A 12,099-nucleotide genomic window follows, 5' to 3' on the forward strand; every position below is an offset into this window, starting at 1 on the left:
CCCATGCTATTTATGTAAAAAATAATGCACAATCAACAGCAATAAATGAAAATTATTACAATAAATAATCAAACACAAGCGAATATTAGGTAATCCGATTATGAGTAAGCAATTTTTTAAATCTATATCTATAATAAAGTAAAATTTCCTTGGAAAGAGAAATATGAAGCAGTGCTGCATCGGTGGAAGTGGTAAAATTAATTTGAATTTTTAAAAAGGGTTGCTTAATGCAGCGAAATTTCGTTTTCGTTTCATTTCACAAAATAGAAAATTCAGTTGACTGCTTTCTTGAATTAAGAGCAATTGTTTTAGTGTGGCTTTGCAAATCGAGTTTTTCTTGTTTATGCGGTAGTAATTTTCCTACGACGAAGTTCAACTTAAAGAAGAGAGCGAAGACTAGACTATTCACAAGCTCTCCCTTCGCAACACGTCAGACGGTATGTAAAATTTATGCCTTGAACCTACTAACTATCGAGCTATATTACGCGACTTTATATACTTTCTATAGAACAACTTGAGACGCTTCTTAGAACCAGACAAAAATATCTCGGACACCGATGACATTTTAGCTTGCGACCTTTTTGAAGAACAAATTGTCTAACATTCGCCACAAAACAGAAGACGATAAGTCAGATATTTACTTCGTGTGTGTAAATTATAATAGTCGCCAGTGTGAATAATAAATCTGTTGTTAATGGTACACAAGGATTGTCTTGTATTAACGCAGCCTCGATAATCTCATAATCTGGATGGTATAGATCGTGTCCTCTCCACTAATTCTAAATACCCAAATAGGATAAACTTAATCACAAAGCACGACAAAGCCAGATATTTTTGATAACATTGTTTATTTTCATGGAAACACAATTTTTTAAAATCACAGTTGTGTACTTCATAGAGTACGAGTGTTGCGATTTATCATAAATCAATAATTGAGTCTTATCTTACGTGCTATCTTGTTCTTACTTTTTTCGAATTCTTCGGTGTTGTGAAAAAAAAAAAAAATTCACGGCGTCAGTCTTATAGTAGATCTACGGATATGATGCTCAGGAAAGATAGGATACCCATTTGTAGTCCTACACATAACGTCTGTACATGATAAGCATTTTTTAGTTCTTCCGGGGCAACCAAACTGAAACGAAAAATGAATTGGTGTTTCACGACTATAGATGCGTATTACCTTGCAACATTATAGCTGGCACGGTTGATTAAGTACCCGCCAGATGTATATCCTGCTATCATCACAAGAATGTACTGATAATCATGAGGTAGGAGTACGGGCAGATGTTTTCGAGGTTGAGCATTACACAACATGATCAATGGAAATATCGCCAGACTTCTGACAACAGAGATCAACACCCATACGATTCCAGGCAAATTCTGAAATAATTTAACTTAAAATACAACTAGATTACATAAATTACATTACAACTTGGACTATGCTTAAAGACTTACCTTAGGTGCGAATTTGAAAGACAGACCCCGTCCAATTAAGCTACAAACAGCAGCAAGCAAGAAAGTAATTGTAGGAACAAAGTATCGGTCTGAAGATAACATTTTTTTTTGATATCACAACATTATCCACAACTTACCATTCCAAGGACCATTTCCTTCTCCCTCCGAAACCACCAAGGCAGTAGGTGACATGTTTGTGGTAAACGTGAACAGGCCCATCATAGCAACACAAGGCCACACCTTTTTAAACAGACGTATTGCTTCTCTAAACCCAACACGTTTATCTTCTTGGCCCTTGCTGTAATTCCTCATATGGTACAAATAAAACTCATTGCGACCTGTTATAAAAATGGTGACTATTAAGGTGGAAGCGATTACAAAAACACCCAAAGAGAAGTACACTAAAGCGCTGTCTTGAACCGAAAGGCCTGTGACTAATGAGAGAACCTGAAGAACTGCAGTAAACGAAGTGGATAATCCGCTTCCAGTGAGGTAAGGTGCTAAATAGTGATGAGGAAAACTGGAAACTGTTGTGTACAAAGTGATGGTGAAGACTGCATTCATGGCTAAAATATAATTTCAGTAGCAAAGTTATAAAGACTTGTTAATAGTGTCATACAATTGATTCCGAACGTAATTATCATCACCATTGCAAAGAATCCCTCTTGCCCTAGAAGTTGTATCAATGAAGAAAAACAGTCCTAAGCTAATTTCATTTACTTACAAGAATCAGTGTCAATCTTGACGAAAGCTGTGAGAACAACAAAGAAAAATAGGATGGTGGACATGATTCCAATAAATCTCACTCTGACCGGGATAAATCTACCAAAAAGTAGACCAATGAACAAAAATGCAACTTCAGAAACTTGTAGTGTTATCATTATAGAAGCATTAAACCGGGCTTGCAGATCCGTTCTAAATTCGGAGTCAGTCTCGTTGATGGTTGTATTTCTAAATTTGTACATCCAGTACTAAAACAAGAAAATCATTTCAAACATAACGACGGTTGCAGTACTTACTCCGGTGGCAGTATTGAAGAAAGTCCATGGCAAAAGATGTACTAAACCCAAAAAGAAAAACAACAAATAAACACTGTAATATTTGTCTTCAGGAACATTCAAATCTGCCTTTTCATTTTTTTCGGGATCGATCTTGAAGTTGAGGTTCACTTTTGGTTTCTCTTTGATTTCGTTCCCCATGTTTGAAAGAGCGTTTTCAGGATTGTCTCCTTTCAAACACTACGTAGTCTACATGATGTTAGTCGTTTTTATTGGTTAGGTGGAAGTCAAATTATCTTGAAGTGTTGTTAATTAAAATAATTGTTATTGAGATTGTGACAGAGATCTCCGATAACTACATATTTAAAGGAAAGTGATTTTTGATTTGTTCCTCACTTCTTGATTGGAACAATTGTTGAATTTTGAACACTTTTTAGATAAAGCGACTTTTTATTATTGAGCTTACTTTGTTCACATGAACATAAGCGGTTCATTGCCTATTTGCGATTGTTGTCATGCAAATTGCCGCATTTTTTATCGTGGTCTATTGTTTTAACATCTCCCTACTAGAGATTTTGATTATAGTCTGATGTTACTTTATCTGTTTGTGGATACCATCAATGTGTTTCCAATAAGTACAGGAGTCACGTGTCGAAAGAGAAGCATTGCGAAAATATAAAGTGCCCTGGAATGTAAAAATTCGTAATTATAAAAACGTAAATTTTATGTTATCTTCTTTGTTTTTGTAATTAGATATCAAAGTAAATAGTGTTGTTATTGACGATTTCCTGCTACTAATCGTATTGTTAAATAGTTATAAACAGTTACTTAAACATTTATGAAGTGGTAAATATTTATGATATAGGATGATAATAGTCTACGATGTATCTTCCGAGAATATAGATAATTCATATCTGTCAAAAAATTTAATAACTGAATGATAAAATTTGTCTGAGTGACAGCTGAGAGAATCATTGTGACATGGCCATTATTCTGATAAATGCTTAGAAGCTTTTTCAGAATGTTAAGCAGATTACAAGAACTATGACTTTCCAGTGTAGTTAACTTAGAATACAACCCATGTAAAACCTTCAGGTCTAAGAGTATATAAATGAAATTTTCTGTGTAACACACGCCGTAAACATAATACAGAAGGTTATAAATTGGAAGTCAAATTTTTTTCATTTTTTGAGAAGACAAAATGAATGCGAAATCAGTTATTCACCATAAACCATTTTGTTAACATGTATCTTTGGCTTCGCATCCCTTTTTAAAAAAATAGTTTTCTTGCCGTTTCACATTTTGTAGAACTCAAAAATTCTTAATAAAAATTGGTCCAAAGTTATTTCGACAGAACTTCCCTCGCCCCTGAAATACAATAAGACAAATCCAGCTTTTTCGAAAAATTATAAAATTTGATTATGCGAATTTTATTTATTTTTTTGTGAGAACGAGCGATAGCTTTATATTGCAAAATATTGCTATTCAGGTTTTAATTTTTTCCAAATATTCTGGATGTCTAGGATGAAAATTCACACACCACAAGTGGAGGAGTATCTTATTTTATAAAATTTAGAAAACTTTTTATTATAAATTTTGGGAATGACGCCATCCCATTGGTTGGTTTAACCATCTAACCTAATATACACACAAAATGTGACAATTGGTCCAGTAGGTTCGGAGATTACTTGTCTAATAAAAATGGATACAGACACCAGCCAGACAGACAGACGGACGAAAACAGGAGACCACTTATTTCGTGCTCTAGAAGTCATGACACGTCGAGAGAATATGAAAGCGGCAATTCGGCCGATGGATTCGATTACGATAATTCCTTAGCTTACCCTCGGGAAGTAAAAATTATCAGTACCTCGACGAATAATGATAAAATAGGTACCAACTTTTAGTAGTGTCACTTGCTTACGTGTAAAGACTGGGTATTATTAAAAATCGAAGAATTATTGTTATATGCATCTAGATTAGCTTTGCTTTGATTTTAGAGTGAAATTAATAAGTAATACAAAATTTCACTCCTATGTCGTTATACAATTGTATTTTTCTACAGTGCACCAAAGGTTGTTGAAATATTTAAATGCAAAACAAATTGTTCACTTTTTCAAAAAGTAAATCGTTGCATGAAAGAATTTTGGATTTTCCGATACCCTAAATTAAAATTATTTCTACCGTTGACCTACTTACAAAAGTTTTTGTTAGTGTCATTGTCTAGGAAGGGTTACTTGTCAAAAACGTGACCTAATCAGCGTGATTGGGAAACAACAATCTCTATTCACGCTGATGTGTTCAAAAAATCACGATATCGTTGACTAAATGTGCAACGTAGTACTTTTAGAAAAAATGACGTGTAAACACTTTAGTACTAAACATCTCGAGTTCAGCAACTGGGTACCTGGATACCGCTGCAGTTTACGCATACCTTTCTTAGGCCGTGCGAAAGATTCGCCGCAGTTTACATGTAGGGATTAAAATATTTTCCCCCTGTTGCAATTTACGTTTGTCAAACTGTAACAGGGTGATTTTGTAACATTGAACTAAAACCACACCAACAAAAAAAGTAGATGAGGAATTAGAAAATGACCGCCACCAGAATTCATACAGTAATAAACTCACAGTACCATCAATCGTTTTTCTGTCAAGCGACACTTTAATTGTTTACCCTTAACAATTTAACATTCGTAGACTCATTTGGTGCCTACTGTTGCAAGTTTAGTGTCAGTCTCAGTTTAATTATTCACCTTAACTAGTGTAGGGATGGTGACTGCATATTATATAGTCAGATTCGTAAAGTCAGACATTTGTAGTGTCGAGAGTCAGATAAAGTAAAAGAAAGCGACACAATTGGCTCGTAAAAACTTCCTAGTGCATTTCTACTTATACCACAGTGTTTTACAGAATCGACAGTTTTAATTAATTTCAATTTTTACTTCCCTACTCTTACGTTTTCTCGACGTTATATGACCTCTAGAGTACCAAGAAATAGCTCTGCTGTTTCCGTCAGTCAGTCTGTCTGTCTGTCTGTCCGTCCGTCTGTCGGTCGTCCCGATTTTTATTAGACAAATAATTTCCGAAAGTACTGGGCCGATTGTCGTAAAATTTTGTATTTATATTAGGAATATGACGTAGATGCTAAAACGCTAACCAAAATTTGTCTAATCATTCCCACCAATAATTGTATAAAATATGCGAATGTTTTGAAATCTTGCAGATGTTTTAAAGTTATGATAAGCATGATAAATTTTTAATCAAAATATAAATATGATTATTGATGAGTCTACACTTGTGATTTATCTTTCCATACACATTTTTATGGATATGCTTATGCAGGATGACTTAAAAAAATTAATGAATTGTGCGTGAGTTTATTTTATTAATTTAACTTAAGCACGGTAAGTTTTTGATCAAAATGTATTTGCTCATTCCCCTAAAAAATTGATGACGTCACCTCAAAACATTGCTGAATAAATCTTACCTTAAATGTGCAAAATGTGATGAGTCTACATATACTTGTTTGTGATTTATCACTGTATTAATATTTTTTAGATTTGTTTATACAGGTGGTTAAAAAAAATTAATGACCGAGTGAATTTATTTTATTGATTAAATCAGGAACGGCTCACTCCATTTTCGAAAAAAATTTTGGGAATACAATACTATTATTTTTAGTATTACACTGCATCAATCCAAGTTGATATACGTATCCTTCCAAAAATGTTGATGACGTCATTATAAAATTGTCTAATGAAAAAACTCAATGCAAAAATGATGTTTCATTGTACTTTCGGTACGAGGGAAGTTCTGTCAAAATAACTTTAGACCAATTTTTTTCATTATAGCTGCATCAAAATCCTGGATTAAAACACGCAGATACATGCATAATCAGGTCTTTAAAACACTATTCGATTAAAGTTGCTTAGGTAGCCAAGAAATATTTGAAGGTCAATAAGAGACAACTAGCACTAATTTTATTTAAATAAATATAAATATTACAATAACCATTGTTTAAAATTTGGAACCCCGGAGCTTTAAGCTTATTATTATTTGTTAATTCGGAAGTAGTGACTTCTTCATTACCACTGTTTGATTCAACAACTGATCCATCCATCCACGCTCATTCTGCTATCTGTCATGATTGTTCCAGCACTCCGTCTAAAAACATAACCGGTGTAATTCATAGTCTCTGGGAGATTTAAGAAGCGCGCCATAGGAAAAGGACATTTTCCAAAATTATTAATTTTAACGGCGTGCTTCGTGCATTTTCCTTTGTCATACCTCAAGAACTTTGCAGTCATATTTTCTGAACTTAGTAAGTGATATTTGTTGAATAACTTGATATACAATACCCAAATTCATCAATAACAGCAAATTTTGGTCCTTTTTCCGTTTTAGTTGAATGGATGGGGATTAATAAAGCAGAATCCTCTCTCTTGATCTCAAACTTGCGCAGCTCACACAATTCATATCTTCTTCATGAACCAAATATACCAGCAATAGCTGCAACCTGAAAACAGTCTGCATTGATAAAAGACTTGTGCAGGTTTTATAAGTCAATAGTTATCTTCAAAAACAAGAACTTACCAACATAAAATATACGTAACTTTTCCTGTGAAAATACCAACAAGAGAATTGTTAAAATTTGTTTTTCCTTGAGGACAAATATCCTGAAAGATCACCGTGCGTTATTAAGTAGACTTTCTAAATTTACTGTCAACTAAAAGAATTGATTTGGATCCTTCAGTTCTTGTATGTATAATTTAGTGTGTATTTATTATCCTTTACTTTTGTTGGAATTCGACTGTATATTGCGTAGATAATATAAATATTTCCCACCTTCAAATGTGTCAAAAATTTACCGGTATGTATTTACATTTCAAGAGATTGCTTATTGTATTATTAATGTCTTTTTTCTACGTCTTAATTTTAAATATTGTATTTTTCCGTTTTGTATATTTCCGTTCTCCGACAATTTATAGAAGATTCTAAAATTCTAACTAATTTTTCTGTATTTTGATGAAGTAAATCTCCAATTTGTCAATAACTGATTCATAGATATCTTGTTATTACTAAGGTTATAAAGTCCAATTTTAATTCCGAGTAGACAGACACAAATGGAATTTTTTCATCAGCTTGTTGAAATTTATAAATTATTATTCTATGCACTTAATACATAAGTGCTCAAACATTCTCAGATTTTCTTATCTTGGTAAAACACCACTATTAGCTGATGTCTATCAATATTTATTTGAATTTGTTGTTTTTGTAATTTTCTTTAATGCTTTGATTTCTCAACATATTTTAAAACCACATTAATAATCTTCTTGTTCTTATCGTGCCATCTCCAACCGGAGCATGGCAATCATGGCGGTTATTCTCACTTTAGATATCGCAGCTCTAAACAAGTCTGATGATGTGGATCGCAACCATTCACGTAGATTTTTTTTACCCATGAAGTTCTTTTCCTTCCTGCATCGACATAATATGGCCCAGATATTCCAGCTTTCTTTTTTGTATGTGATATACAAGTTTTTTTTCTTTCCCCATTCTCTGCAAGACTGTCTCGTTGGTAACTAACTTTATCTGTCCACGGTATTTTCAGCAAACGTCTATACATCCAAAGCTCGAAGACATTGTTTTTTTATGTTCACTTTTTTCAGTGTCCAGGTTTTCGCGCCATGCAACAGTATTGAGAAGATGTAGCATCGAATTTTTTTGATAAATACTGATCGAACTATCTATATTCTTTTGTTGATGTTGGTTGTGTGGTGATTTTCTTCTGATTCACTGTCGTTTCTAAGTAAAGTTTAGGAAATATCGTTGTACCCTTTAAAATTTTATTGACAATAACGAGACGGACAGTAGTACAGTAGCAAGAGATACTTACAACTTAAAGCTGTCGCGTGGCGGTAATCCGCAGATGTTAGAAAGCAGAATAATACAGGTCCGAATAGGGACCATCGTCACTCACGAACGAAAATGAGCATTAATTTACGAGTACAACTACCTGCTAAATGATCTCCGACAAATTCGGGTTGAACTGGTGTGAACCATAAATACATATTTCTTACCATTGTATTACTGTCCGCCTCGGTAGTGTCAATAAAATTTTATAGGGTACAACGATATTTCGTAAACACTTCTTATATTTGTTAACTCTTTCAATTGTGCGATCGATTTTCAAGTGTATTTGTCTACGTTTTGGTTTTTTTGGTATTAAATAAGTCAAGTAGTACCTACTTGAATTTGGTCTCCGTCTATTAGCTTAATCACATCTATAGGATCTTGATTTGGACCCATTACCTTGTTTTCTTTAAACTTTTTTAATGCGAATTCTAGTTCTTGGGGAGTAATTAGAAGTTTGTCTGTCATGAATTGGTCTTGGTATCGTCTACGTCGGATCTTGCATCGTTCAGTTTAGCTGCGAGGTCTATTATTTTTCTGCAATTTTCCGAATTGAGTTATTAATTGTGTTGTTTTAGGAACATCAAACTTCATATCGAACTATAATATTTAAAGACGATGAAACTGTAAATAAATTGTAGCCCTTTGATCAGCGCTAAACAATAGTTTAAATATATGAGTTATTGCTTTGGTTAAAGCGAAGACAAATGGAATAAGTCCTTGAGGGTATCTATACACCTAATATACAAATAAAAGTTTTTTTTCAATTATTTTAATTTTTCTTGGACAACATTAAATAAAGAGCTGCCATATTTTGGTTCTGCAGTTCTCTATATTGTGTGTTAAAATTGGATAAAATTCATCTAGACACGAAAAAGGGGGACTTACATGTTCGATATGACCAAGAAATTCTTACGAAGCAAAACATTTATAAATCATCTTTACTGAACAATAAAATATTCTTATGGAATTTCAGGTCTCCCATACTGTATAATAAGTTTAATAAGTGGGGCGTATTTCATTTGAAGAAGGAGGACCAACCATATTTATTTATTAATATGCAGGAGAAACATTTTTTGATAACCGAATTGTAACTAGAAGTTTACAACCTGCATGACCCACACGATCTCCTGATTTAACACCGCTTGATTTTTCTTTATTTGGTTAGTTGAAAAATGAAGTTTTTAAAAGAAGAATGGATTATATGGACGAACTGTAGGGAGAAATTATTAATGCTGTAATAGTATTTTGAGAATAAACGTAAAAAGGTTAGGTTTCTTGTTACTTTTTTAAATTTTATTTATTAAAACAAAACTCAAATTCATCAAGGTTTTTAATAATGGAAGTAGTTTTAAGGTTCTAAGTGAAGAGATAACTAACCGCCGCAACATCAAAGCAGGATAATACGTAATTTAGAAGCACACCGGGCTCTATAGTAACAAAGTGATAAGAGAACTTCTCAAAAGGAACGTAAACTCTTGAGAGACAATAAGTTATGGATGCAATCGATTTTAGTAATTAAAGCTGAAGGAACCGTTAGGGGCGGTTTATAACAGGTGAATTAAACATTTAACTCAAATTAAAATCGAGTGTGCAATTACACCGAGAAACTAAGAATTTAATTGGTTGAAAGTGATCACGTGATCTTTTAACCACGCACCTAATTAAGTTAATGGCGTGATTAATAAGTGTTATTATCAGTAGAAAATAATTTCGAAACATGCTGCGCAAATAAAAAAAATGGCAATTTTTGGACATAAGCATAGAAAAATATTTATAAACATGCGTATATCGCACAATTTATAATCGAATCAGCTTGAACTAATTCATTTTAAACAAAAACATTTTACTACACTATTACATAAACATATTCTCTTACCTACTTTACTGCAGCGAAAAAGTCCGTAGCATCAAGTGCACCACTTCACAGAAAATAGAATACAACAGTTAAATCTTAACCCTACAAATTACTAAATCTGACACTTTGTTCTTAATACTCGATTTTTAATTTCGAAGTTGGTATGAATGTTACGATTGAATGTGTAATTTTTGTAGTACTAAGATTTTTTTTTAATGCGATCATACTTATGGGTGATTCTGTAGGTATAACATGTATGAACAAGTTAAATTATCTGAAGTACTCAGATTATTATTATTATTATTTATTGCAAGGGCTGTCTAGTCTACAACATATGTCGCCTAGTCATCTACATTGACTTGCGAATTTTTGTTTGGAATTTAAAGATTCTGAGATATTAAAATTTTTTTAATTAACAATCGAAATGATTTTTATTACACTTTATCTTGTTGTATTGTTTTACAATCTAATTGGATCTTAATGATTTTCAAGAGTTTTATTAAAAAAAAATTCCATTGGAGATATACCAGTAATGTAAACAATGGTTCGGGTGAGACATTTTTACTGCAATATCTTCACGTGTATATGTTTGAATTCAAAAAAGGACTTGTTGTAACTGATATGAGAAGGATGTTTTTCCTAATTTTAAAGTTCTTAGTTCCCGTGAGTCTAAGGTCCAGTTGTCGAAAGGTTAATTTAATATTTTCTACACTAAATATGTAGAATATGAAAAAGTAGATATCTCCTTTCCTACTCATGTGTCTGTCTATCGTCTATCTTACGCTGATTATGTTAGATATTATCCATTCACGATCTTTATATAGTAGGGTTGGCCATGAAAATCTAGTGAGTTTGTTTGTATTCGATGCAGAAGAATAAAAATTCCCTGAACTTTTTTCTTTAGGTTATGTTTTATTAAATTAAACGTTAAAAAATATGCCAGAAATATAAACATTGTTATAATAATAATACTAATAATAATAATAATGTATATTCGTGCCCAAACTGTACAGTTTTACATTCGTCAGAAAATAACATCTAAAACTAACACAACTTATATAGACATAAACACAAAAAAAAACATATACAAAAATTACGAATATTACAATCAATGTCGATTTAAATACTCCTCATAATCATAGTAAACACCGTTTAACAAGAGTTGTTTAACTTCCTTCTTAAATTTGACAAGATTGAAATTTTTTATATCATCCGGCAAATAGTTATAAAATTTTATACCAAAGTACCTGTGAGCTGTCTGCGTTCTCGTTAGGCGAATACTCTTGAAACACAGTTTATCCCTAGTCCTAGTATTATATGCATGGAAATCCCCAAATTTGTCAAAGATATGGATGTTTTGTTTTATATAGAGTGAACATTCATAAATAAATCGTGCCGGAAATGTCAAAATATTTAATTCCCTAAAAGCAGGGCGGCAATCAGCTCTATATGGTAGACCCGCAACAATCCGAATTGCTCTCCTTTGAATGGAGAATAGATAATGCCTGCAAGATGCGTGACCCCATATTAAGATTCCATAGCGCAGGAAGCATTGAATGAGGGAACTAAAAGCGATTTTTAGAACTTCTTGTGACACTTGATTCGCAAGGCTTCTAAGCATAAATGTATTTTTGCTAAGTTGTTTCGCTAATACGACACCACGTTCTTTCCAAAGCAATTTGTCATCAATCGTGATTCCCAAGAATCTCGTAGTTGTTTGAATAATTGGTAACAGTGTTAGACTAGCTAGATTTGGTGACTTTTTTAGGGAAAACAACATGTTGACACTTTTCCCCTCATTCAGTGCAAGCCCGTTACTACAAAGCCAGTCAGAAGCCTTTGATATCGCTCTCTCATTTCTGGTCAGGATTTTAT

The 12,099-nt window shown here is 32.9% G+C and overlaps 2 protein-coding genes across 2 annotated transcripts in view; one reads left to right on the forward strand and one right to left on the reverse strand.

Annotated features, from left to right (window-relative positions):
- The window catches only part of LOC135130006 (mitoguardin), a 357,387-nt gene that overhangs the window by 114,035 nt on the left and 231,253 nt on the right, over window positions 1-12,099 (forward strand). The window lies entirely within an intron of this gene.
- On the reverse strand, window positions 885-2,815 carry LOC135130417 (equilibrative nucleoside transporter 1-like). The gene is made up of 7 exons (XM_064057796.1): window positions 2,475-2,815; window positions 2,180-2,426; window positions 2,075-2,125; window positions 1,593-2,021; window positions 1,456-1,544; window positions 1,181-1,380; window positions 885-1,132 (listed from the first exon to the last, which is right to left on the reverse strand). The coding sequence occupies exons 1-7, from the start codon at window positions 2,652-2,654 to the stop codon at window positions 1,021-1,023; spliced, it is 1,308 nt and encodes a 435-aa protein (XP_063913866.1). The 5' UTR covers window positions 2,655-2,815; the 3' UTR covers window positions 885-1,020.

This window comes from Zophobas morio, unplaced genomic scaffold, assembly GCF_036711695.1.
Source record: "Zophobas morio isolate AGI-343-1 ecotype UQ-CSIRO unplaced genomic scaffold, CSIRO_AGI_Zmor_V1 ptg000017l, whole genome shotgun sequence".
NCBI classification, from domain to species: Eukaryota; Metazoa; Arthropoda; class Insecta; order Coleoptera; family Tenebrionidae; genus Zophobas; species Zophobas morio.